The sequence below is a fragment of the Xiphophorus maculatus genome, chromosome 4 (genome assembly GCF_002775205.1).
Source record: "Xiphophorus maculatus strain JP 163 A chromosome 4, X_maculatus-5.0-male, whole genome shotgun sequence".
Classification (NCBI taxonomy): Eukaryota; Metazoa; Chordata; class Actinopteri; order Cyprinodontiformes; family Poeciliidae; genus Xiphophorus; species Xiphophorus maculatus.
The window spans coordinates 20,895,678-20,923,111 of NC_036446.1; the positions used below are offsets into that span (position 1 = coordinate 20,895,678).

The following is a 27,434-nucleotide window of genomic DNA, read 5'->3' on the forward strand; positions in this document are numbered from 1 at the left end:
GTTTTGGATGTGTAAGGAGTGACAGCTCCAAATAATAAACTAGAACCTGTGAAGAGGCAAGTGTGCTGTGAAATGTATATACAGAACGGATAAAAAAGAAGACAAAAGTGTTGCTATTAGAAGCTATAATTGAATGATAACACTATTTGCAACTTCTGGAATTGTTTATTACAATTAAAATGTGAAATTCTACAAAATTACACTAATTACAGGATTTTTATTTTGATTTATGAATTATTCTGCAGTGTATTGTAAATACAACAAAATAGAAAGCGTCATCCATCAGCTATGTGTTTGTAAGACGTTAGTTACAAACTAGCGAGCCTACTGTTTTTGGAAATACATTTATGTATAAGGTTAAATGTTTTTAAGAATAATCTCTATTTTTTAAACTTTTTTTCTATTCTTGTTATTCATATTTTTCATAAGTGCGGCTTCATAAATATATAAAATATCTCAAAGCTAAGCAACACCTCTATAGAAAAAAAAGACAAAAAGGCAAACATAAGTTACAATCATGTCCCAAGAACATGGCGTTAACACACTGCATGCATTAAATAGAACTTGAAGCAACATTTCTACATTGGTGCAGATAGAGTGAAGACAGTAATTATGTACAATATTAATTATAGTTAGATGGATATCTTCAGTGGGACCCTCTCCTGGCTGGTTTTGCTCGGCTCTTTGGGGTTTTGATAGGACAGTCTGACGAAAATAACAATGAGGATGATTCCTAGAACATAAAGAATACTTTTACAGTTTACTGGTCTGTGAAGCGTTCATGACGTATATGCATTATTGTTTTATTTTACAATTACAGGTTCTATAATGTGCCATTCTCTGAATGGCTTTGTATGATATATTTATGACATTCAAACCTCACTGCTCACCTATGACTGCAAATGTACCAAGCAGAAGCCCCACTGCAGACTGGATAGTTGGCATGCCCTGCAGCGGCTTGGCAGCTATCTTGCAGTTTCCTCTGACGTTGCAGGGACACACTGTCACTAACGGGAGAAACATAAAGTGTCAACCAGACAAACACAATCCCTTCTAGTAACAGAATAAAACACAGCACACAACAATTACTCTGAAAATGGTTTGAGTATACTTCAAGACATATTATATTTTTGAAATTGTTGACAAAATTAACAAAAAAGGGCCACATAAAAACACACTTAGTGTGTAATGTTAAAAGAATAATAACAGGGGTGAGACTAAACATCTGTCTCCAGTAAATTAGTATAAAGAGAAAAAAAAATAAGAATGAGAAATATAAGAATGAGAGAATGCAATATTAGAGTCAATCAAAATGAATCAGCTACAAAAGAGACAGTCAGAAAATAATGATCTATGCACAACACCTTGTCCTCTCAACAATATCCTTAACTCCGCATGCATGATTATATTAATATCTGGTGTCAGCAAGATTAAGATTAGGATTGGGCACAGCACAATCTGATGAGAGCTGTGCAGTCACATGTCTGGAAAAAAATCATTTGTGCTTTTGGATCATGAATAAGCAAGAACAGAGAAAGGACGAGGAGAAGCGTTCACACAGAGGTTTATCACTATTGATTGTTCCAAAGCTTTCGTCCCTCACGCTCCTTGTGAGCCACATGTGAGCATTACCTGGCAGGTTTATGAAGGTGCTCCGAGGAGGAGAGCTGCTGTCAGAAATAGTGAAAGGCACCATGTAGACTTCAGGGGGCAGGTTCGGTATGTTTAATGACAAGTTGGTGTGAGTATCTAAAGAAAATAATATAAATAATTAGTGTACTATTATTTTTTTGGATAAATGTGTTTCAGATTAACACTAAACTTATTACAGTTCAATTAGAATAGAAATATTAGAGGAGGAAAAATAAAGCAATCATTGTATCACTTAATTTGTTAATAAAAAAAAGCATAATACTAAGAATTTCATTAGATTAATAGCAACGTAAAAGAATAAATCTAAAGAACAAAAATACTGATTTTACTGAATTCACAACTCACAACAACACAACTATTATTGAAGTGATATTTTCTGGAAAGGTAAAAAATGTTTAAAATATTATCTCAATGTGGACAATCTACTGAACAGCAAATATTTACATTCAAGAATTTACATACCAGCAATCTACACATAAAATAATGGATTGTATAAAGGTTTTAAAAATATATATTATTAATGTTTATTAAGAACTTCAGCAAGATTTTCTTGTTCAGAGCACTTCACATTAAAATGAAGATATTTGTATTTTTAGAGATTTTGGGATAAAAGTAACCTCTGGGAGTAAGAGGTTATTTTCTTTTAGGGAGTTTGTGGAACGATATTATGTAAGACTCAAGCTTAAATGCGATGACTTTAACTTCTACCTGAATTTATGTGTACATATATTGTTTACTTAAAAAAGATAAAACTAAGACGCTCAGAGACAAGGGATGTTCCTTGACTGTTGCACAGTGATGTATCTGCATTTGTTAACATTCAGAGCTTCAAAATGTTTTACAATCTCTTGAGGAACAAGCGTAAGCCAAAGGCACCTAAATGACTGCATAGCTCCACAGCAAACAGAAAGAGAGAGACAAATGGAGCTGTGAATGGAGCACTGTGGAGCCCGATGGTTTTTATCTTATCTCTGTGAATCAGACTAAAACACAAGCCTGGCTTTATGACGTACAAACCCGGTCCTGTTAGAAGGAGCACTTTATCAAGCTGTTTGAACGCTTATCTGACAGACTTTAACTCTGCGCTATCAACTTCCCATCACTCCTCCTCCATGTTCCATTTGTCAGCAAAGGAACCACAGCCTTCACAGCCTTTCTTTAGAGGCTGTTAATTCAAGCTGAGTGTGTGAGCACCTATCTACCCAGAATTACTTTGTGCAGTGCTATGAGCACGTCACCATGTTAAATGGAGGCTAGATGTGCCAGATCTCTTTCTTCCAAGTCAATAAAGTGGGACAAGAGCATGCTGTCTCAATAACTGAGTTTCTTCATGAAAAGAACTGTCAGTCATGTGCCTAAAAGACTTTAGACATAAATGTTTTCTTTCTCACTCTTATACACATTCTCCTATAAAGAGGTACATGCTCACAATTATTGGGATCAACATTGCTGTCTGTAACCAGGTGCAAAGCATTCTGGGAGAGTCTTCTTTTAGCCCCCATTAGCTGTCAGGAAACCAGCGGTGACGCCAAAGAAATTACACAGCAGATATAATTACAGCTGGGCTCAATCAATACCAACAGGAACAGGAGAGTGAAAGAGAAGCAGGAAGAAAAAATACTGAGAAGGAAGCATTTCAGTTTGAATCACTTAATGACAGACGTCATGGCTGTAACTGAATGAACACTAACAGCTCAAAACTGTAAAGAGAGTTGATTTCATTATAGCTCCTATTAGACGCTGTTGAAATTATGCAGAGTGAAACACAAAATGGAATTTTGAATGCCTTAAGGATCGGATTACTTGATTTCTTTATCTGAATCCATAACAATCTGCTTCTGACAACATCACCTCAAACAATCACCACACTGTGGCAAACGGGCATTAAGTAATTTGAACATCTATTTGTTACTGACATCACTGAACATCTGTCACATTGCATGACATCATTGCTAAACGAGTGTTTTCCAGTAAGACCACCTTCTTATTTTATTTGCATCAACCGAGAAGTAATGAACTACTTAAATATACCTTCTGCTTTTGCATTTACAATGCAAGAGATGTCACCAAGTTGAATCTATGATGTCATTCAGGTCAGCTTTTTGTACTCTGGATGATTTGTCACACAGTACTTGAATATAATTGATGCTTCACCTAATGAGAAAAACATCCACTTAAAAGTCTGATTAGGACACTTAACCCTAGCAAAGTCCTTCTGCTAAATAAGAATCTTAAAATAGCTTCTCCTAACTGAGTCATGTTCTTCCTCTTCTATTCTCTTCTCTTCTCATCCAGCATCCCAAGGGTTTTTACTGAACGATGATCTGGTTAAGCTGGTTTCTCATTGTCCGCACCGTTAATGGGAGTTAACTTCCAGTTGCGTCGCACTGTGGCATCACTCCGGAGTGAGAAATTGAGTCGCCCTCCGTGTTGTGGGCCGTCACTGTCGCGTGATGCCAACACCAGAGCTTGGTCTTCCCACCGAGGCGTGCACAGGTACTTCCAGGAATAGTCTCCGACCAGCACTGGACTGTTGTCATTCACATCCAGGATTTGGACAGTCACCAGGGTGGATGCAGATAAGGAAGAGTTTCCTACGATAAACATGCAGGTGTCATAAACAGAGCAGGGTAATGAACATCAGTTATATTCAAGGTAGGACAATCAAGGACATTTTCTTCAATGACAAAGTATTAAATCCATGTCAGTTATCTTACGTCCATCCACTGCAATGACCTCCATGGTGTATGTGCTGTTTTCCTCTCTGTCCAGTGCTTGCACAGTTTTTAGCTCACCAGAATATTTCCCTATTGAGAAATACTTCTTGGTGTCTCCTTGAAGAGAATATCTTAAAACACAGATACATTTAATCTTGTAAAAATGGAATTTGATGATTAGTGCCTCCATTAGCCTTAATTAGTTACCTAATTGGGTGGGAATCAGGGTCGTAACCCCGGATGGTGGCAATGACGCGGCCTGGTTCCTCTCCCTCTCTGACCGTCACTTCGTAATGGCTTTGAGACAAGACTGGACCCTCGTTCACATCGTCAACATAAATGGAGACTGTTGCTGTGGATAAAGGGCCGTAGCGGCCCCGGACCAGAGGAACTTGATTCTGGGCACTGAGCACCAGGATGTACTCACTCTCACGTTCAAAGTCTAAAACCTGTGAGCACATGCATTCCGGGGTTTAGCCACAAGTGGTACCAGGAAAAACACAAAATTATCCACAGTAACCAATATATTATTTAAAAAATATATTTATATATCTGTAAAGGCAGAAACAAAAACCGATTGCCAAATAGCTTCATCGGCAAAATGATTAATAGAAATTCAGAGCTGTTCAAATGGAGTCAATGTTTGGAGGATTATTTAAAGCAAACAGCATTGAGACTTCCCTTCTAGCAGCAGAGGGACACATTGCAGTCCCTTATGTCCACTCTGCTTATCTGACTTCCAAGAAATCTGGAAATTCTGGCAGTATTGCTGTACTGTAATGCAAACCAGATACTCACAGGAAAAAACTTTAGTTTCTTCCTGTCATTAATAAAATATTTTCCATGATGCTGCTACTTAACAACTCCTCCCTCCAACTCAAATAAGATAAATAAATGTTGAAATTAAAGGGTATTCAATGGAATGTTTGAAATAGATGGGAAAAAAAGAAAAACTAATGACTATTACAAGTTTTATAGCTTATTTAAATATGTACATAGATTAAACAAAGTCTGAATATGTTTAAAACCCTTATTTCTATAATAAAGTTGTGAAAAACTTAAATGGAGTTCATAGTATATACAGTATTTACAAGCATTATCACACGTTAGAAAGTAGGGTAAATGAAAGACATCTTAAATTATTTAAACTTTTTCTGAAATTTGTTCTGTCTTCAAATAAAACACATTAAAAACTGTCAGTGGCTGATAACCTGCTCACATCATGCAACATGTGCCTCCGTTTCCATGGAGAAGTAGTGCAAACCTTGGAGAATAGATGAGTGCTTTTGTTAAATGAAAGTGACGCATCCAAAGACTCAGCATGTATCAGTAAGTACAAGACTTTCTGCAGGCTGTTTGAACCACCGTATTATTACATCAGTCAGATGGTACAGATTTTGTCTTTGCTCCAAGGATTCCTTTGAGCCAGAAAAGTGGTATTATCATTCTCAGCTTTGCTGTTACAACCTATAAGTTTGAACCTCTGTTGTCTCTTAAGCATAATTTGTTCATTTTCTGCTACAGTTTACTATTTACACTCATCATAGTTAAGTAAAATCTAAAACCACAACCATTCCGAAGAGGAGACTCATCTTGTGTGGACTTTTGAGTTGTATGGGTTAGTGCTGTGAACTCAAGTCTCGTTCTTGTCTCAGATGGACAGGATGCTTTTTTTTTTCTCAAGACCAGTTAAGATGACAGCTGCCACATCATTCTTCACTGCAAATTAGTATGAAACTTCTGACTGTATTCAAATACAAGCAATAAAATAAAATAAAAATTTTAATGCCATCACGTATTCCTACCTGCTGAAATTAAGAAGATGAAAATTATCGTCCTCTTGTTAGAAAACAAGAGGGAAAACCATTTTCCATCGCAAGTATGTGGATGTTATCTGTTTAGCCCACATAGAAGAAAAGGGATTATGGTGCCATGTTTTTAAAGACCTTTTTAGACCACCAAATGTTGCCAGACTCGTTCTGTTTAAGTGATTTCTTGATGATCGAAGTCTTTTAAAATTCTTTTTTTTTTTTTAATAGTTATCTTTGTTGAAACTTAACATTTCTATGATAATATGAACATTTTAAATGCAAAAACGGGATATATCTTTGAAATCTTGGATACCTGGTGCATTTCAGACTTAGTTCTCATTTCTGTATGATTCTTTTTAATATTAGGAGAACTTCAGAGTAACAGGCTAATCCCTGGGCAGGACTCTTTTACTTTTTGTTTGCTTATGTTTTCTATTACTGATCACTGAATTGGTTCTCTGCAATATAGACTCGCCCAGTCCCTGACCCTCTTATCACACATTACTCAGTTTAAAAGACTGATTAGTGATACATATGCAGGAGCTCCTTTCATATTTGTTGCTTTATCCCTATGTTACCACAGAAACGCACAATAAAAAAAATCAGAATTAGAGAAAGTCGAGTACAAAAGCATTGCCTACTCACAAAGTGGCTCATAAAAGGCAAGAATCTTTGCTATTCTTCTGACAGTAATGGCAAAGCCATGGCAACACAGTTAGAGTGAGGGCTGAATCATGTCAAGACTGCAGCCATTAAAGTCGTAGTGCCAATCTATCTGGGAAAAGATGCTGAACTTGCTCCTCTGCTTTTCAGAAATAGCTACTTTTGATGATAAAAGAGGCAACGCAGATGCAACGTGTGTAAATCCGTAGCAGAAAGACAAATTAACTTCAATGCTTGTTTTATTTCATGTTGAGAATTTGTGTTTTTCAATGGGAATTTGGACTCTGAAACAGTATTTAGAATTTTCTGTCTTAGGAATCTGAAACATTGTTTAGCTTTATGGATGCAATTAGTCCAAGAACTCACACTATTAGTAATGTCAGAAAACATTTCTTTTAACATAAATCTGTCTCATCCTGTGTAGTGGCAGACTCAAATGACTATTGTTCTATGCAAACCTTATGGAAAATGTTCCTGCTTTCAGATGCTGAGCTCACACTTTATCTTTGCACATTGTAATCCCTTGGAGCTTCACTCGGAAAGTCTGTGAGATTTAATTGAAATCACATTAAGTTAAATAAACAACTGCAACCCTTCGAGTGACATACATAATTACATGGATATCTAACAAGGTCACAGTGAGCTTTGAACACAGCCACTCAAAAAGACAGAGTGACATCATCCTTGCAAAAAGAGGGCTCATCTCCAATCATACATCAAGCTCCATTTTTAGCTTTTTTGCGTCTGCTTTATCTCAGCCTTGCATGTGCGACACACAGTTCAATCAAATTTAGTCTCCAGCAGTAAGGTTGAAAATAATAGACTGTCTCCTGCCTGGCCCACTTACGGAGAGCAGACCATTAGAGCAAACACACAAAAATACACGCCGACACGCACTCATTCTAGCGAGTTCGCCCAAAACGCCCTGCTGGATTACAGGAGTCAGGCGAAGGGTGATGCACCCTGGGTACGGCAGAGATTACTGGGCTAGAGCATTCCATTATCATCAGGACAATTTTTCCCCTTTGTACAAGACACGTGAGACTGCTGTATTGTCATATTGTATGCATGCCATTTTCTTGCAATCTCATTTTTGTAATGTGATTTGTATTTCCAGTACCTATAAATGGCCCCTGATGTTATTTTTGTGCCATTTTTACCCCAGTTGTTTATATTGGTACTTGTCCTGAATATCACACTAAGCATAAGCCACCGTGGCAAAAATTGTCCTTGACATTAATCTCTGGGTCTCTAAGATGTAGCTTTGTTCACAACTTCACAGATGTTCACATCTGTATTTGATACTATATCAAATACAGTATTGATGCAATTTTTATATTGTAACAGAATGTACTGTATTTACACTATACAGTAGCTTTGCATTCCAATACTGCGTTATATGTTCATTCTGGGCCAATTGTGCACATCGCCATTGCAGGACAAACAGCGCCGTTCACCTTTGAGAGAATGAGTGAGACTTCATTGGTCTGTCGGTCTGTCACCAGTGTAAAGACCTCCTCCTCGTTTCCAGACTCTAAACGGTAGTCCACCTGCCAGCTGTCTCCGCCTCGAACATCTGCATCCCTTGCCAACACAGATGTGACCGTGGTGCCCACGAGAGCATCCTCAGGGATGTGAAAGGGTCCATACTGAGGAGGGAGACAAAGGTAAAGGGGGTGGTTGTTAAAAGCTGCTCATTTGAATAGGTTTATACAAATTTTAGATTGCATAAGACAAAAAACATTTTAAACAAATTTTTTAAAAATCCTAATTTATAAACTTTGAAATAATGTATGTTCTTTGAAAAAATATGCCTCTCTTGCATTCCTTGTTTATGTGTGTCATTTTATTCTGCTAACATGTTTGAAATAAAGAAAGAAAGAAAATAAAAATGGACATAGAGTACAATGTAGGCAGTGTAGTTGCTTAGGATAAGAAGTATACCTAATAAATATACACAATATTTTACTGAAACTAAACAAAAAACAAACAAACATATATTTCAGTTTGTTTTTAATCACAGTGCATTTTGTCAGACAGATATTTGCTTACATGGCCATTTAGTGTTTGGTCACTTTCCTGCTGTGATGAAATGTAACTGCATGTGAGAATAAGCTTTCCACGTTCTTGCCTTCCTGGTGCTAAGTGACCTTTATCCACCAACCTCTCTGTGTTTAGACAGCCATTTAATCTGCCACTCACAGATGTCCTCCAGTGAAGCAGCCATGCCTGTGATCTGGCTGCCCCATCCACAGCATTGCTGAACCCAGGCCTGTCACCACTCTGGTCCCACCCCCACCCAACAGGAGCACTGCTTTCACATTGCCATGGAAAAAGCTGCTCTCTTCAGGCGTGACCTGCTCAAGAGTATTTTCCACTTCTGTGTTTGTGTGTATTAGAATGGCTGTGGGAGCAAGAGTTCATTTGTTTTAACAGCTTGAAAATAGGCACTCAGCTATGTTTACAAGACATCCATTTAATAGGCCATAGACATAAAATAGATTGACGACTGATGTTATAGCGAATAAATACTTTTTATAAGCATTAGCTGCTTAGGAAATTAGTATTTGATCAGTTTTTGCGATAACAGTTCTTCTTGGCAAAAACTCCCACACAATTGGAAAGCTATTCATTTCCCCTTAATTTCACCCCTATTTTTTAAGAAAAATGCTTCTGCGGAGGCGGTGTGATGGTGATCTCCCTCATCATTCTAAGCAATCTCAATGTAAAAATAATAACAATCATTTCCTTATTAACTTTGTATTCTCTCTGTTTTTCTGTCTTCCCATGGAAGTTGATTTTGTAGTCAGTGTTTGTTTTTCTTTCCCATAAATAGCACTAAACCAGTTTTTTGTCTTCTTTTTCTGCTCCTTTTATCCTCTTAATTGTTACCCCCACCGGTTCTGAGGTGTCTTCCTGTTAACAGGGAGTCTTTCCACTATCAGCACATGCTTTGTCAGGAAGAAGAATAGCTGCAAAGCCAATGATGTGAAAAATTTGTCTCGGTTGTCTTTACTAAGAGACAGAGAACTCTTAATAAATTGATAATGAATCATTAACCAAACTATTTTTTTTTATTAATGGAGAAATTATGGATATAAACTTGACTATATGAGAGATTGTTTTGTAATTAGTTGGACTTGAATTCATCAATTTTGGATTAAAATGGATTCCATCTAACTGAATGTGAATAGGATCTGCTACGAGACGATGAGTTGTGAATCGTTAGCAATTATTCTGAATTTAATTGCATCACTTTGCAAATTTTCAGTAAGTCCATCTTCATTGCTTAAAATAAAAGATTCCTTCACAGTTGCTCATACCACCCGTAGCTTTTTAATTCCAGATTGGTTTGACCGAAAACCACTCCCAATTATCACAGTCTGTCGCTTCCCACAGAATTCCCGACCAGCTTGGGTTTTCTGTTGTGTGCTCTATTATGTGGCTCTTGTGGGCACTAGTAAAGAGATTTTCTGTAAGAGAGTATTTATTGTTTCCAAGCAGAACAGAAAAGAAAAAAAAAGACGTAAAATCACTGCTGGATCTTGGATTTTAGTGACAAACAGATCTTACTTCAGATCAATACCTGAGTAAATGTATTGAATGTAATCATAAATAAATGAAATTGTTCATCATGTAGATTCAGCTCGATAAATATAAGTATAAACGGTTACCAGCTGAAATAGTGATTAGAATAAACTCTGAAAACATTGTGTACTTAGAAAACAAAGAACTATAAGCCAAAGAAAGACCACATTTTGTTGCCTGGCAGGAAAATTACCTCCGTCACATTCAGAGCGCTTTTACCGTCTACAGTCCTTGCAGCCACTTAGTCATGATGATGGTTACCCTGAAATTTTTTATGCTATTGTTCATGTAGTCTTTAGAAGCCACAGCATAGAACAGGATTATGTCTTGATCTAAGTGAAAATGTGTGTGTGTGTGTTCAATTTGTACTGCCATACCTCATGCTGGGAGAAGACTGGTGGGTTGTTGTTCTCATCCTGTACCGTCACAACCACTGTGCATGAACTGTTTAGACCTGCCAGGGACACGATCGCAGCTTCTGTTAGTGACTCAGGTCAGCCATTCATACAAATAAAACATGCTGAAAGAACAGCAAGTACCTCTTCCTGCTTCCATCACACCCTGAGTCTGAGTCATGGAGATCACATCATCTGCCACCCCAGAGGCTACATCTATACATCCATTTAACCCCAGTTTATCAATGAAGCTACCGAATTAAAGGCTGATGTAGTTTATGTTATCTGTATGTGACATATTTTTCTTATATATATACATATATACACACACGTGTGACACAGGGGGAGAGAGGAAACAACACCAGAAATAAATGAAGGCATCCTTTATGATTACCTTTAGCATCCTCTGCAGTGATAGTCAGGGTGTATTGAGGTGCTGTACCCTCCATACTGTCTGCCTGGACAGAAATTACTCCTGAGTCCCTGTCCACTCTGAAAAGGGCACGAGGACTCTCTGGAATTTGCCCGACCAAGCGGTAGAAGATCCGTACGTTGTCTGTTTTGGGATCATCATTATCGGCAGCCTGCACTGTCAGGATTTCTGTCCCTGCGGTAATATATGAAGAAGAAACAACGTCAACTTTCTGTAACAGTGTGCAGGCTCCACTATATGAAAGTAGTAGTGGAGCGAGGCTATAACAATAACCTTCTTATTTATAACTCACTCAGTGATTCCATTTAGATTAACAGATTGTCCCGTCTAATTCGTTTCCCAGAATCAAATCGCTTTAAAAGCATCAACAAAAGGCTTTTATGCCGGGGCCTAATATGTCACCAGGTGGTTTTTATGATCCTGGGGAAGAATGAAGGTGCTTTCCCACTGTCTTTGCGAAAAACCCACAATCCTTTCACAAAAGCTACCTGGCCATGCTTTTAACACAATAGCACTTCATTTATATATAAACTTAGATTATATGAATTTTAAATGCTAAAACTGATTTTGAGATTTTATTTGAAAGAACAGTATTTTTTTTACCACTGAATTACATTTCCTATGTCTTTAAAAACTACCTATAGGAGTTTTAAAAAATAGGGTTTTGACAGTGATCTAAACTTTTAGGTTCGTTTTAAACATTTCAGTTGTTGAATGAAACAAAAACATTTTCCTTCCTATCACCATGCCCAGAGATTTGGCCCTGGGTTCAAATCTCAGCTCAGACCTTTCTCTCTTTTACATGATTGGATTTTCTCTAGTTTTCTACCTCTGTCCCAAAAGAGGTATGCAAAATAATCTCTTTTGGGTTATCTTACATAAAGTGGAGAGTCTGACCCTTCGGAGTTAGTGGATGCATGAAATGGTCATTTGCTCAAATGTTTCTGTATTGGCCGTGTGATGGACTAGAATGGTATGTTTCTTTTAAATAATCCATCTGCCTTTAGTTTTTTAAAAAATCTGCTTTCACTTTGGTGATTTTTTTCTGCTAGTGATATTGAAAAGATTTGAATTATTAATTAATTTTGAAATAGTTCACATCATCTTTTTTTGTGAACACTTAAAAAAAGCTCATTTCTGAGTTTTGTAAGCTTTTCTCTGCAGAAATATTGCAAACATTTACTGCTCATGAGTACATCAGCTGGGTTGCAAGCTCTGGTTTATGTTTAAGGTTGAGAAGTGAAAGTCATATAAAAGTGACATTTTGAAAGAATCCAGTAGATATCTAAAAGCTGTCAGTTACCCCGAGCAGCCAATTCTTTGACCACAGTGTGGTACTGAGCCTGAGGAAATGTGGGCCTGTTATCGTTGGCGTCGCCCACCATCACCCTCAACTCCACAGGCTTGGCAATCTGTCTCCCATCTGGACGCTCAACCACAATGCTGATGTGAAACTGGAGGGGAGAAAAGAAACTACTGTTTGATTACATACTATAAAACGATAAACTTGTGACCTTAATTAATAGTTATCAGTGAGATACACCTGATAATTTAAGATAAAACTTCATTGGTAAAAAAAAAACAAAACACGTATGTTAAAACAGGCCAGTTTAACTTTACCAGACCATGGTGGGACACTTCCCCACAGGAACAGTTTGGAAAACAAAGATAGAGATAAAAAGTGTGCAAGGTAATAGCCCTCTAATACCATCACAAACGAATCCATGAAGCTCCACTAAAAAAAAGGAAAAAAAAAACAGATTTCCAGCACTGAATAATACTGCTGCAATCTCTAATTTATGGAGTAGTAGTAAGTTTGTAGTTGCAATAGGCAGCAAAAAACTTTTACTTCTCTGACCAATCTATTATTTTTCATTAAATGCCTTACATAGTCTGAGTGTGACAACACACAAAGAAGCAGAAGTAATTTCATCTTTCTTTTTTTTCTGTGAGCAGCTAAACCCACAGGGCGAAAAGGTGAAGAGTCTCCACAGAAGACAGAAAATGCTCTGTTCTAGCAGCATTTATCTTCACACTGCTCACATTCACCAATGCTGCTCATGTCATTTGTGCTCCTCTTTGGCCACATGAGCATTTGTGCCAGAATGTACTGCTCACTGAGCCATTCAAAGCTCAGAGGAGCTTAATTTCAATGAAAAACTGAAGAGCAAACTCCAAACAGATGGAGTTTAATTTGTAATCATAGCAAACATGAACACCCTTCATCGGCTGGACACAATTTGAAACTGTTTGTGTGAATTATTGTTGCCAATCACGCAATCATTTTGTGGAAAGAGGTCATCTTCCGCTGTTATCTTCACACTTTGTTTCAAGGAACTGCATAGTTTCTGCATCTATATGTTCAAATTATGTGAAGAGAGATTCAGACCTGGTCTTGTGTCTCTCTGTCCAGCGGTGCGTTTAGATAGATGACACCTTCTCTGCTGATGGTAAAGAGCATCTCTGGAAACTCCCCATCCAGACTGTACGCTGCCTGGCTTCCACTCCATTTGACCTGATTCAGCAGACACATACATACAAACAACATTTTAATGCCTACAGTGCTCTATAAATAGTGCCTGGCATTAAAAAAAAAAAACTGAATTAACTTAATAAAGCTAATTGTAATGGTTGATTCCCGGGTGCAGCAGCGAAATTTATTATCTGAGCTCCTTTGTTTATATGACATAGGACTGACAAATCACATTGAAAATTATGAGGAACAGTGCGCACAGCCAGAACTGACGAGGGGGCCTAATGGGGTTTTTCCACTCTGTTTTACAACCCCTGTTATATGGCTGCACAGAAAACCCCAGCAACCAGAGCACCCAACAAGGAGAGGATCCCAGAAACAGCACAGCTGATCCACACCGAAGCATATGCATCTCCTCAGCTCACTGTCATCCGCCCCTCCCTCAGCCATTTCTGTTATGGAGAAAGCCACCAAACTTCAGAGCTTTCATATACACATGTCCAGTTCACACATCTGGCTGTGTTATGGTGTGTTTCCAGACCTCTGAACTTTGAAGATATTAGATTAATCCTGACTGACTGCTCTATTTAAAGGTACATACAAAAACACAGATGAGGTCATCTGTTTTGCTTTTGTCTGTATTTGAGTTTGCAGAGCACATTCAGTCTTCTTGCAAATGATCTGCTTACACAAGAAGTACTGAGATGAGGAGACAGTTTCTTACTTTCAGAAACAAGTACGTGGCTTTGCTTTAAATGTATTATTAAATAGCTTTTTTCGCATGATTTCAAATACTTCTGCTGATTGCATTATACAATCAAAGCTGTAGACAATCAGAAACATGCAGAATGTAACAGACTGAAATGATTTTCCTAGGACTTACTGATGAAGAAGAACTTTTAACAAATGTCAGATTTTAACATTTAAATTGACAGTCTGGGGTTGATTTGATCTTATAGGACTCACCACGACAGCTATCTCTATAATTAGCTTACAGGGAGAGCTAGAGGAGCGAAATGCATCAAATTGAGTGGGTAACTTTTCACACCAAGGACAATAGCAGCATGAAAAATAGAACATTTGTCACAGCTGAGTGGATGTGTGGACATAACTGCTCCATATATGCAAAAATGTGAGTGAGATGGGAATGCACTGAGTGCTCCCTTGAACAGGACTATCTCTGTATGTGTCATAGCAGCAGTTAGTCCCAACACCCACTGAGCGCTGCAGGATGATCACTCTACGTAGGCGAAATGAGGCTTCCCCCAAGTAAGCGCCTTGTCAGCCTAATCTGCTTCAGATTCAGATTTAGATTTAAGAGGAGAGCAGCTGGAACCGTGTACCAGTTTTTTTTATTTTTATATTTTTTTTATGTTTCAGCCAACAAGTTAATAATTTTAATTTCTCACTTAATTAACACATGACTTTAAATGAAGAGGTAAAGAAATTTTTTTTTTCATCTAAGTGTTTTGACACAAATCCATTTTCACTCAGACATCATCAATCACTAAGGACATTAAGTAATAAAACAAAACAAAAAATATATTTGATTCAAAGAATGAATGCTATCTGACAAAAACAAACAAATAATATATGAAGGAACATTTGAAATTACTACAATAACGATGAAGAGCGTCCATTTGTGGAATCACACATTTTCTGTGGGTGGAGGAGGATGTTGGCGTGGGAGAGAAAGAGAAGCTGAGGGTGAGTGTGGGGGAGGTGGAAGAAAAACAAAAGGAGGGGGAGGTTTTGTCATCTACCTTTTTACCATAGAAACTGTCCAGAAATCACACAAAACAATTATGTGGAGTTTGATTTTGCTCATTACTTCTTTTATTTCCATTTCCCGCTACTGAAAGAAAAAAAAGGATATTTCCTTACTATGAAAACACAGATGGACATTTAAAGAGAATAATTTTGACCTCCAACCAATACGTTTTATTCCATGTCTCATAAAACCTCGGAGGGTGTTTGAGTTATTTATAGATTCAGAGGTTACATGAGTAACACTAACGAGAAAAAAAGATCATACCAAGATCACACAGGGGGAATCTGAAAGCATTATACATTTTTTTTTCTTTTTTTTACTGAAGTGAAGGATCTACATATAAGTTATAGAAAGGGAGAAATAAAAATTGGGTTATTTTATCTAAACAACAAATTTAAAATTTTGCCTAGATTGTAAATTATAATAGTGAATTTAATTAAAAAATATAAGTGAATATACCTTGAGTCAAGGTACTACTAACACCTAACCCTTAATTAAAATAAGTTCAGGGAATCTTTGGGTGTATTGCTCTTCATTTTATGTTAGAGTTTTAAATTATATTGTAACATGTTGGGGAATGGATAGATTGAGTCCCCAAGATGCTTTTCAGACTGTTGTTCCAAATTTACAGTGAATAATGTTCTGCTAGATTCAACTTAAAAAAATGCAAGTGTTCAGAAATCTTTGAGTTTTATTTTACATATACTAAAAAATTACATTCTGGGTGTTATTTAAGTAATTACAACATATGTAGATTTATTATGTTATGATCCAGAATTGCATAAGGTAATGCTGCTCAATCAGTTCTTTTAAAGAAGATTTTTTGAGGCAATGAGTTTGCATATATTTAGTTATGGAGAACTAATTAGAGTGTAGATTTCAAAATATTATTACATTGTTTTCGCTGTAGCTTCTAAAGTGGTTCTCACAATGAAAAGCAACTAAAACTTATTGCTAATGTGAGCAATTGCACCTCCAGGTAAAATAGAATAGAATAAAGAGTACATTCAGCAAGAACTACAACAGGAAAACATAAATAAATGAGTTGCACAATAGCTTTTGTAATACAATACTTCATATTGGAGAAGCAAAAATAACAACTGAGACCATAAGAGAAAAACATGCATACATTCTTTACTGTGATTTAAACAATAAGTGCTTTTGTTTCCAAAAACACATTTAAGTGTCTACACTGTGTTGTACAGTAGGATTAAAATAACATGGAAGTGTTTGAGGGATTATAGACATTAAAGTGAGTCAGGCAGGAGGTGGTCGGAAAGGATTCATTGCAGTCATGCAGTATGAATAATTTAGTGTTTGATCACTTAGGTTTTGAGAGATACTAAAAAAAGAAATCAGCAAAGGGATACCTTTTCACTCCATCCTGACTATTGATCATGTTCATTTGATTATAATACAATACTGCAATAGATAACATGCTTTTAGGATTTGGTAGTAGTATAAAACACTTTTTTTTTTCATTTACTTTGATTTGCTTCTTATTACAGTCAGATGTTCCACTCCGCCCTGCACTTAAACTACGCACGTTAAGGTTTTAAATGACACACATCTCGACAGCATTGAATGCATCAAGAATATCTGTCATGTTTTTGCAGGATCTCAATGCTGCTTCTGGCGTTGCTCATCATAACAAGAGACTGCAAAAGGGGTTGGATTTGTCTGGTCAGCTCTAATCTCACATAACAGATGAATTTATGTCATTTATAAATCTGAGCAAACAAAGATCACAAGTGAGTATCGTTAGGATCTGTTCTCCTTTCTCTGTTGTTCATATGATGCCATCAAGTTTATATGTATGTTGATGACCCTCAGTTTTATATTTATGTTCCACATGATCAATGAGCATTAAAGTCACTCACTAAGTCTGTCCATCATACAAATAAAATGTTTGGGCTTAATTCCCTCCAGATTGAAGAAAAGACAAAGGTCAATGTTTTTGTTCCTATAAATGTAAGGACAGAAAACATTATTGTTTACAGCAGCTTTTCCATAAAAGTCAAATTTAATATCTATAATGTCTTAGCTTGTGCAGCACTTGTTTAAAATGTTGACATTTACATTTTATTTCTTTTTAATTGAAATATGTATTTCCAATTTTGTGTTTTTATGTTTTCCTTCAACATAAACACATTCACCTTTGTTGTAAAGCACTTTGAAATACTTTGTGTAAAAATGCTGCTACAATAAACTTGCCTTACTTTGCTTTGTGAAAAACATTCAGTACACTGCTGCTGATCGGGTCTTTCTGTCTCACCTGAGATATGGGAATGGGGTAAGGACCGGGAAGATTCTCCTGAAGTCGCACAGGGTCTGGCGATGCCCAAGTGTTTCCAGTAACCTCAACAGTAACAATGCCAGAGGTGAAGAAAGCATTAGTCCTGCCAGCCATGTCTTTCACCATCACTGACAGCTTATAACGACCACACATCTCTGGGTCCAGAGTAGAGGCTCCTGAGAAAGGAGGGGTGTGTGGAGAGTCACAGTATGGTGGAAATGAGAACAAAAAGATTATATTTTATTGAAGAAACCGTTTTCTGTTTATTTCCAGCACTGACATTATTACCAAAGGCAGCTGAACAGCACACTGTGTCACTTTTTTTTTTTATCTCTGAGCATTAATAAAACCCCAGAGTGACAAAAAAAATCTATTGGAAAAATGACCTAGATAATAAATGAACACAAAGCAATTCAATGCAAACCCCCTTAAACAGTCACTGACCACATACTCATTCGGACAAACAAGACATCACACATTTAATATGTCCTTCCTCATAAAAAAAAAAAAAGCACATGGATGCTGTTTTTATCAAATACATAAATGGAGGAGAGGAAATGCTTGAAAAGGTAATTGCAAAGGCAATCATAACCAATTTCAGCTTGTCTGAAAATGAAGTCGAAAAATCAAGGAGGCAGTTTTAGTGCTCCTTGCCACTTGGAAATCAGCAGCTGTGTGGGCAGAAAAGGACCAGCAAGTGTGAACGTCTCCCAGCTCCTGTCAAACCGTTACAAGGGGAAACACCACAGCCACATAAATAGAAATGAGCATACAGGAATTGACTGAATCCATGCCAAGATGTGTCTGCTTGCATAAAAAAGTAACCTTAAATTTTAAAGAATTATGTTATTTCACAGGTTTGAAGCTTATTTAAAAATTTAATGTCATATATTTATGTTAATTTTTTTTCAGACTTTGAAAAGCCCTATATACGTCTAACTGTGCAGACATTTCATTGTTAGAAAAAAGGGATCTGTCATAGAGAAAGTCCACTTTTGAGGCTAAATTAGAAAAGTAGCTGCTTCAGAAAACTCCTTAGAGAGTCACTGAGTTCATACTAACTTTCTCATTAAAATGGAACCATATCATAGCAATGCAAGAAAAAAGATTAAAACAAGTCTGTTTTCATAATATTTCAAGTAGTGATGTAATGAGGAGATTCAACACAACAGTGTTAAAAAAATCTACTGTGTTGAACATGAGGTCAATCAAAAAGAAAATGAGGAGTAAAACAAAATGAATTTCCTTCATGTTGTCCATTGGCTGAAATCTCCTTGCAAGGAAGAGTAAACACATGGCAATTTGTAGCTGAAAAGTAGCTCCTGTAAAGATCTGAAAGATCTATTGAAAGTGTTTTACAAAATTTCTTTCTCTGAATTTGTTTCCCTAAGTTTTGGATTGGTAGAAAGTGAGGAAATGTTTTACATTATGATTGTTTTTGTGACTAAAGATTTCTCTACTTCCTCACAATGTAATCTTTGGGATATTATTGTTATTATTAGTTTCATTATTATTAGTGGTAGTAGTAAATTTGACTTTTTCTTTGCCAATTACAGGTGATGGTTATATAACTATATCAACTGACCTTCCTCAGTGAGGGAAACCTCTCCAGTTATGGAGTCAATGAAGAACATTTGACTAGAGGGAATCCTGGGAGTTTGCTCCATCATGCTGAACCGCAGCTCAGCATGAGCAGTGTTACGGTCATCGCGATCGACCGCTTCCACTCGCATGAATGGGATGCCTAATAGACAAAAAGAATGCAGAGACAACAGAGGAAGTTGAGAATAACTAAAACAACCACTGGGTATATTTGTATATTTTGTATGACAGGTATCAATGATTATTATTGGATACAAATATTACTTGTTTGAAAAAGACAAAGTTTAGCATATACATGTATACAAAGGAGGTTACATTTATTTAATTTGTAATTTTTTTACCTGTAATTTCTTTTACAGGGTTATAGAATAAATTTACTTTCTAATAGCAAGTATTAATGTGACCACAGTGCCACCTCCTATATGTCAATGTGCTAAAAGATCTTTGATGCAATCTTTGATGCAATCAAACCTTAGTACCTTAGCCTTAAGGCTAATGGTTACAAGTATTCATGGAGTAACATTAAATTTACAGAAAGAAGAAAGAAGAAGAAAAATATTGTTTTATATTAATATGATGCATATACTCTCCTATGATTTAGTTGTTGTGGACTTTAGCTGCCTCCCTGAAGAAATACATCCAAATAAATATACAGTACAGACCAAATGTTTGGACACACCTTCTAATTCAGTGGGTTTTCTTTATTTTCATGACTATTTATAAGGCAAGAAATCCCACTTATTAACCTGACAGGGCACACCTATGAAGTGAAAACCATTTCAGGTGACTACCTCTTGAAGCTCATCAAGAAAATGCAGAGTGTGTGCAAAGCAGTAATCACAGCAAAAGGTTGCTACTTTGAAGAAACTAGAATATAAGGGGTATTTTCAGTTGTTTTACACTTTTTGTTTAGTGCATATTTCCACATGTGTTATTCATAGTTTTGATGCCTTCAGTGTGAATCTACAATGTCAATAGTCATGAAAATAAAGGAAACTCATTGAATTAAAAGGTGTGTCCAAACTTTTGGTCTGTACTGTAAGTGGAGGTTGGGGTATTTCTTTCATCATGTTGGACATATTAAAACATCCAGTGGATAAAAATAGATGGTCATGGATGAACATGATGTTCATATAAATGGTAAATGGCCTCAATTGGACCCCAAAGCACTTCACACACTCATTCACCCTTTCACACACATTAATGGTAGCGAGTTAGTACATTGTAGCCACAGCTGCCCTGGGGCAGACTGACAGATACCTTTGAGCAGCCCAAGCTGAACACTGCCTCTCATGCTCTCTTCAATGAAGGTGGGCACATTGTCGTTCTTGTCAATGACAAACACTTCCACAGTGAACGTCTGTCGATGAGCTGACAATCTGATGTTCTGAATGACGCCTGATGGTTTGAAGGACACCTGCAGGATAGAAACCATCACCCTGAACTCAGTGTGCTTTTGTTTCAGCATGACACAGTTACTCACAATCTAAGCAGAGATCGTAAACCCTTCTGCAACACTAGACACAAGATGGATGCAATTTCACATAGATGTGTCAAGCAACTTAATTCTTAAATTCTTAAAACTTAAATCTCTTGAATTTTATGTGACTAGATCTAGAATTAGGAGTCTATGGAAAACGGAAACATGACAATATAGTGTAGAACCTGCAACGAGTAAGATGGCTGTTTCTCTCTGTCCAGTGGTTTTATTGCATACAGAAACTGGGCATCTACTCCAAATATGCCCTCATCGTCTCCAGTTAACACCAGGTCAGAATAATTACTTGGCAGGTTGTGAATCTGTAAAGAAAAAGAGAGAAAAGAGAAAGATGAGTTTATGCTGAAGAGTTTATAAGAGGCATAAAACCATGTAAAACGGGCTAAAGGCTGATACCATAATTTTTTACAGTGATGAAATACAAATCTTTTGAAATTTACACATTAGCCCAAAGCTTAAAGTTACTCTTATCCTTGGTAGAGAATCTGTGTCATAGCTAAAGATTAGGGTGGCTGCAAGGAGGTTTTCCAATCCCAAAGCCTTGGAGCTCATCACCAAAATTAAATCGTCAACTGTGGAAACATGCAAAACACTGGCCAGCAATTATAAAATGGGTGTAAATGCTATAATGTCAACCCTTTAATGCATAGTGGTCACTACAGTGGACAGCTTTCTATAAGCCATTTTCTTGTGCTTCCTGTGGATTTTTATGTTATAAATGCACACAGACCACTGAAGTGGACACTAATGCATCATAAAATATACCATCAACTACTGGCCATCAGCTGCAAATGCAAGAAATTATTTTTGTTAAATACAATATGGCCGACAGACAAAAAAGCATGAGAACCGACCCGGTCCCTCCTTCTACTGTAGACGACTCTTGCAAGTAAAAAAATATTGTGACATCAGATAACCCCTAAGGAACAATACTACTGATGTATTTTTCAAATAACAACTTTGTATTTGGACAAAATTACAATTGATCACATAAAAAAATAAAAATAAAAATAAAAATATTTTTACAAAAAAATTTTCCTACCTTTTTTATGCCTTAAGAAAAGAATTTTAAAAAATGGAAAAAAAATTCTGACACAAAGGATCATAATTCATGCATCAGAGGGTTAAAGATTTTTCCATAGATTTTTGAGCGAGTATGCAATTTCTTTACTTTCACTTTATCAATTACATTTTTATAAAGAAAGAAAAGCAAGCAATCATTTTGCATTCTCAAATTCTGTACATTACTTTGCGCTGGATTATCGCAAACAAATCCCAACAATGTACAGGTATGTTTGTGCGGGTAATGTAAGGAAATATAAACTTGTTCTAGGAATATGAGTTCTTTTTCAAGAACATGTAGACATGTGTGTGGTGATTCCAAATATCAAAAGCATGCGTCTCAGTCCCAGTTAATCCTGAGATGGGCTGGTGACCTGCGCAGGATCTACTCTGCCTCTTTTGTTGGATACGTTCCAGCCTCGTGAAACCCTGACCATGACAAAGCAAGTATGGAAAACAGATGGAAGGTCAAAGCAAAAATAAATCAGCCCTGAAAGTATTTATTCACAGCACCCTTAATGATTTGTAAAGGATATCAACCGTGGTCTGGAGTAAGGTTTGCAAAATGAATCGTGGGAGACTTCTAAATAGGCAAACAGACGAGTGGGCCGCTCTGTGACGAATGGAACTGAATGAAAGGGTTCTTTACCTTGAGCAAATCTGAAGCTATTATTTTATCCAATCCATTTATAATACAAAGGATGGTTATTATTCCCCAAGAAAAGTATTGAGCATGTCATGTTAATGAAAGTCTGGCAAAAAAAGTGGATATTTTATTATGTAGGGCAAAATGGCACCACTGTAAAGCCAATCGATGAGCCATGCATGCACTCATGAAGCTGCGCAATCCTGAGGACGTCTGAGTGACACGTATGAATAAAACACCCCACCTGCCACCTAGCTGGACTAAAAGCAGAGGCTGGGTCGGGTGCCAGAAAAGCACTGTGAACATGCCAATTATAGAAGAGCGATGACGCCAGCATGTTCGTGCATCTTCAACCTTGAGTGCAGAAAAAAGGGTAGAAGTAAAAGAGACACAGATGCTATTTTGACTCACTATCCATCTTCATTTTCTTTCAGTGGAGAAATTGTAGTCTTTCATTATGCAATGATGAAATTGTAAACAAGAAAAGAAAATAAATTAGTATTTTATCTTGCAACCCAGTATTCATTGGTACAGCACATGTTTTTGTAAAGGGGAGATTTTATGGGAACTAATCTTCTATTTCAGTTTTTGTTATCTGATGCTTTCATTTGTATTCATTAAAAAAGTGAACTTCAAGCAAATTATGGGGCCTTACCTTAGCTAGATACCACGGGAAAATGCCATCGTAGTTTTCAGGAACACCAATTTTGACATTTGCCCCTGAGCATGGTGCAAATGTGTGAAGCCCTGAAAGCTATGAAATAGTATAATAAGTGTCTTACTAATATTTTTTTTCACATGTTTAGTTTCTGTGTACAAACAACCAACAAACGCATGTACAAAACAGAGAAAAAATAAACTTACTAAAAAGACTGCGAGGCGCATTGGTGGGACTTTCCTGTCGGCCATCTGTTCCTGTTAATGTGGCACATTTACTACCAAGAATTAACACCAAAACTGTCTTTGTTACTGGTTTTTCATCATGGTATTTTTCTAAACCTTATACCCAAAAATAAAGCTCAGTTTACAAGGGAGAAGATCAACAAAAACATACTTTGAGTTTGAAGTCCCACTGGTACATGCCAAAGCTAAACTGAATTCAAAGAATAACCCAGCAATTGCTTAATGTTTGAGAAACATGTAATGGATATAATGGTCCTCAACCATCTAAAAGGATAGGCTAGTCAAAGTCTCCAACTCCAAAGTGGAATAGTAAATTAAAAAAAAAAACAAAACCTGAATATCAAAAACAGATGATGCTAAACCAGAATAAACATTTACGTTACATACATGCACACAAAGTAAATAATGATCATCTTACCTTCTCTAGGTGATGCTTGCAATACCTACTTCTAAGAGCTGTGAGAGAACTTTGAATTGGGTGGAAAATTTGTACACTTGTGCTCTTTTTGGTTGATTAATGTTTAACAAGTGGAGGGGGAAAAAAACTGACTTAATTACCCTATTTCCTTCCTTTAGAGCCAGTAGCCGGAGAAGTTCCGTTCCACTGATTGAATCAATAAATATTCATGAGCAGATAACTCACCAAAACAACAACTAATTCTTCTTAGTTGCATTCTCCGTATTACGTTGTCATGGTAATAATGAGAGGGGGGGAAAAAATACTCTTTTTTATTATTATTTCAATTTTATTGAAAAAGAAAATCGATGTAAACAAAAAAAGTCAAACAATGTCAAGGCTCACATTACTAACTTATTGCTTTACTCATACATTCACAACCTGAATTCAATGTCATGGAACAACACAGAGTAAAAGAGGTTTTACCTAAGCTTAGAGTAGTCTTCAGTAACTTGACCAAGGCACGAACCTGCGCACCATCATTCAAGTATATATTAAAACCCCACATGACATTAATAATGATGAGATGTTTGTTGCATTCCGCACTATGCCTACTTATGGTATATACATCAATCCCCTTCAACAGTGGAGCACAACAACCCAACAGCAAGACAATCTTTGCACCTGATTAGAAATAAGGTATCAAATCTTTTAAACAAAAGAATCCTTATATGATGGCAAAATGTTTAAGGCAGACTGTAAAGTAAAATGTTTGCAAATCTTTAGAAGATGTGACCATTATTGTGATATCATTTTACAATGCCAGTCTTTTTTCTTTTATTTTTTTGCAAATCACATCCTGTCTTAGCTTTTGGTTTGTGCATTAAAAAACAAAAATATATTCTGTACAGCTCTATTAGTCCTTTAGGATCAGTGTTAAAACACACACAGGATCAGGTCTTCAGAGGCCAAAGGATAAAGGAAAAAAAAGAACATAAATTAGTCTTTCTGTCCTATGTGTTACTCAGAGAACCGTAAGGTCATGGCAGGACTTGGACTTTTGCCTGAAGGCCATCTTTTTGTTTTTGCGTGCGACCATGCGACCCAGAAAGCGTTTGGCCTTTTTGCTGATGCTCTCTCTGCGCCTGCAGTTGGCCAGGCGCCTTGCGTTTTCCTCTTTGCTGTCTTTCCTCAGACGGATCTGTCTGACGATGCCCTCGAACAAGGCGTGCACGTTGTGGTGAAGCGATGCAGACGTCTCAATGAACTTGCAGTCAAACACCACGGCACAGGCGCTTCCCTCTGTAACCCGACAAAGGTGAGGAAAAAAATAATAATTTAGAGGGGCACTATTCAAGACCAGAAATTATTTTCTTAGCTCTCATGTTTGTTTTCGATTTCTTATGTTGACCTCACTGATTAAACTCACCATCAACTGACACCTCTCTGGACCGCACCAAGTCACTTTTGTTGCCAACAAGGATTATGGGAATGTTCTCCGACTGCCGGGCTCGACGCAGCTGGATGCGGAGCTCTGATGCCTTCTCAAAGCTAGACTTGTCCGTCACTGAGTACACGATGATGTATGCATCTCCCATCCTCATGCACTGCTCCTTTAGCCACTGGCTATTATCCTTCAGAAGAGAAACCAGAAACCAATGTTAGGCTTGGCCAGTTTACAAATAAGATATCCATCAATGGGGGGGAAACACTGCATTAATAATATATAACGCTCACCTGCTCCCAGATGTCATAGAGCAAAATGGAAGCCTCCTCTTCATCCACAAAAATAGATCTGTCATAAGTATTTCCTGAGGGGAGAAGGGATAAATATTGTGTTACATTCTGGCAGCAGAGCAACCTTATCTGTTATCTATGTGACTTATTTTTCTTCAGACATTGTTTTAGTTCTCTCAATATAAGTAAAATGTTGGCCATGCCTGCAAATATTGTCTTCTATATTTTCCCCTTAAATTATAATGTTTGGTCTGTCATTCTACTCAAGATGGAAATATACACTTCATGTACATGTTTTAGTGAAGTTCAATGGCAGCACAAAATATATAATCAGATTAGACATTAGAGACGTCTGAAATAAAGACGCTTCACTGTATTGTCAATGTGAAATGAATTGTGCGTTATGCTTATTTGGTTATTTTATACAACAACCATTTTCCCATTCTCACAAATTTAAATGCATGGAAAGTACCACACAATCGTCACACTCTAATGTATCAATGAAAGTCTTCAGTGAGAGTGTGTATATAAATGTAGGCTGATGACTCATTCTTGGCATCACCATTTACCTGCTTCATCGCAGTCGTGACCGGCGTCCTCAAGCCCTCCAAAGACGCGCGCCAGGCTGGACTTGCCAACCCCGTGCTCCCCGAGGAGGACCACCTTGTAGACCTGGGAGTCTGTCTCGCTCCCGGTGGAGATCACCGAGTCAGAAGAGTCCGAGGCGCAGCTGCCTCGGTGCTCGTCGCTCGGAGAGTAAGATGTGCAGCGCAAAAGGTTGGAAAGCTCGTCGGTTTGCCCCGTCTGCGGCGTCGTGGCGCGCAGATCCCGATCGTCCACGGGCATGCTTCTCCTGTGCAGGTTGGGAAGGTTCATCGGGAACGGAACGCTTCCTCTCCTCTTATCCATGTTACGGAATTTGTCACCCTTGTTCAAAGTCATTGTGTGGGTACCGAGGGTCTGTGGGCAGAAGTGCCGTGCGTAAATATGTGAATTATGAATCACATTTACAGTAAAGTTTAACACGATGGATAGAAAAGAGATTTAACGCTCAGGCAATAAAATAAGTCATGCAATGAGATAAAATGGCTGATTTGTACACGCCAATTAATTAAAGTTTCACATTTTCTCTAGCTTTAAAAACACACTTACCCTTGGCTGATAAATAAATCTTGTAATCCTGATAGCAATCCCGTAATCCTCGCTTTAGAAATTCGCTGCAGTCAAAAAGGCGCTTTTGCTTTAGACTGATCAGAGGTGCTGCTCAGGCTTCTTATATCAAGCGGGAGTGACGTCGGCAAGGATTCGCCCAGAAGAGTCACGTCTCCATTTATTATGGTGGTGCGTAACGGTAACATCACGCGGAGGAGGGGGTGTAGGACTGGAAGGGCTGAGGAATCTCCCTTCCGCAGCACCAAATGGAGCTCACAGATGAGGGGGCGGCCAGAGATGCATTTTTAAGAGGGGATGCCCACTTAAAGAGGGAGGCATGCACGTTTTGTATAAAAGCTATTAAAAAAATTGGAATTTGTTGAATCTTGTTTAGTTTTCTGCGACGTGCAAGCTGAACACCACATCTAAAAGCAAACTGTGGGCGAAGTTAATGTTTTTTTTATTTTTTTTTTTTTTTATAAAAGTGATTAAATGAAATTTCAATCTTCACTGTGAAATCAAGATGGAGCTTAATATTTGGGGTGTGTGGCTTATTGTGACTCAAATGTGAGGTTTAACAAAGTATCATATCAGTGTTTTGTTTCTCTAATAGTACTGCAGTTAAAATGGCCAAATA

At 37.4% G+C, this 27,434-nt stretch overlaps 2 protein-coding genes across 2 annotated transcripts; both read right to left on the reverse strand.

Moving 5' to 3' along the window:
- Positions 1–411: 411 nt before the first annotated feature.
- Positions 412–23,966, reverse strand: LOC102216774 (cadherin-17). The gene is made up of 18 exons (XM_014471672.2): positions 23,930–23,966; positions 23,473–23,523; positions 23,264–23,362; positions 21,068–21,202; positions 20,663–20,819; positions 19,386–19,544; positions 17,780–17,976; positions 13,650–13,775; positions 12,564–12,714; positions 11,222–11,434; positions 10,810–10,886; positions 8,302–8,493; positions 4,578–4,819; positions 4,371–4,501; positions 4,008–4,247; positions 1,633–1,749; positions 891–1,007; positions 412–733 (listed from the first exon to the last, which is right to left on the reverse strand). Exons 2-18 carry the CDS (start codon positions 23,515–23,517, stop codon positions 633–635), a joined length of 2,499 nt encoding a protein of 832 aa, XP_014327158.1. The 5' UTR covers positions 23,518–23,523; positions 23,930–23,966; the 3' UTR covers positions 412–632.
- Positions 23,967–24,256: 290 nt separating this feature from the next.
- Positions 24,257–26,952, reverse strand: rrad (RRAD, Ras related glycolysis inhibitor and calcium channel regulator). Its single transcript, XM_005806743.2, has 5 exons — positions 26,798–26,952; positions 26,215–26,605; positions 25,646–25,719; positions 25,338–25,542; positions 24,257–25,210 (listed from the first exon to the last, which is right to left on the reverse strand). Exons 2-5 carry the CDS (start codon positions 26,585–26,587, stop codon positions 24,933–24,935), a joined length of 930 nt encoding a protein of 309 aa, XP_005806800.1. The 5' UTR covers positions 26,588–26,605; positions 26,798–26,952; the 3' UTR covers positions 24,257–24,932.
- Positions 26,953–27,434: the final 482 nt, after the last annotated feature.

Excerpts from the sequence above, each read along its gene's own strand:
- LOC102216774 (XM_014471672.2), bottom strand. The coding sequence starts at position 23,517 with ATGGCCGACAGGAAAGTCCCACCAATGCGCCTCGCAGTCTTTTTA. Across the intron at positions 17,977-19,385 it reads GGTTTCCCTCACTGAGGAAG|GAGCCTCTACTCTGGACCCA; the intron begins GTCAGTTGATAT and ends CTCCTTTCTCAG. Across the intron at positions 8,494-10,809 it reads CAGTCTTCTCCCAGCATGAG|TATGGACCCTTTCACATCCC; the intron begins GTATGGCAGTAC and ends CTCCCTCCTCAG.
- rrad (XM_005806743.2), bottom strand. The coding sequence starts at position 26,587 with ATGACTTTGAACAAGGGTGACAAATTCCGTAACATGGATAAGAGGAGA. Across the intron at positions 25,543-25,645 it reads TCTATGACATCTGGGAGCAG|GATAATAGCCAGTGGCTAAA; the intron begins GTGAGCGTTATA and ends TCTCTTCTGAAG. Across the intron at positions 25,211-25,337 it reads CAGAGAGGTGTCAGTTGATG|AGGGAAGCGCCTGTGCCGTG; the intron begins GTGAGTTTAATC and ends GTCGGGTTACAG.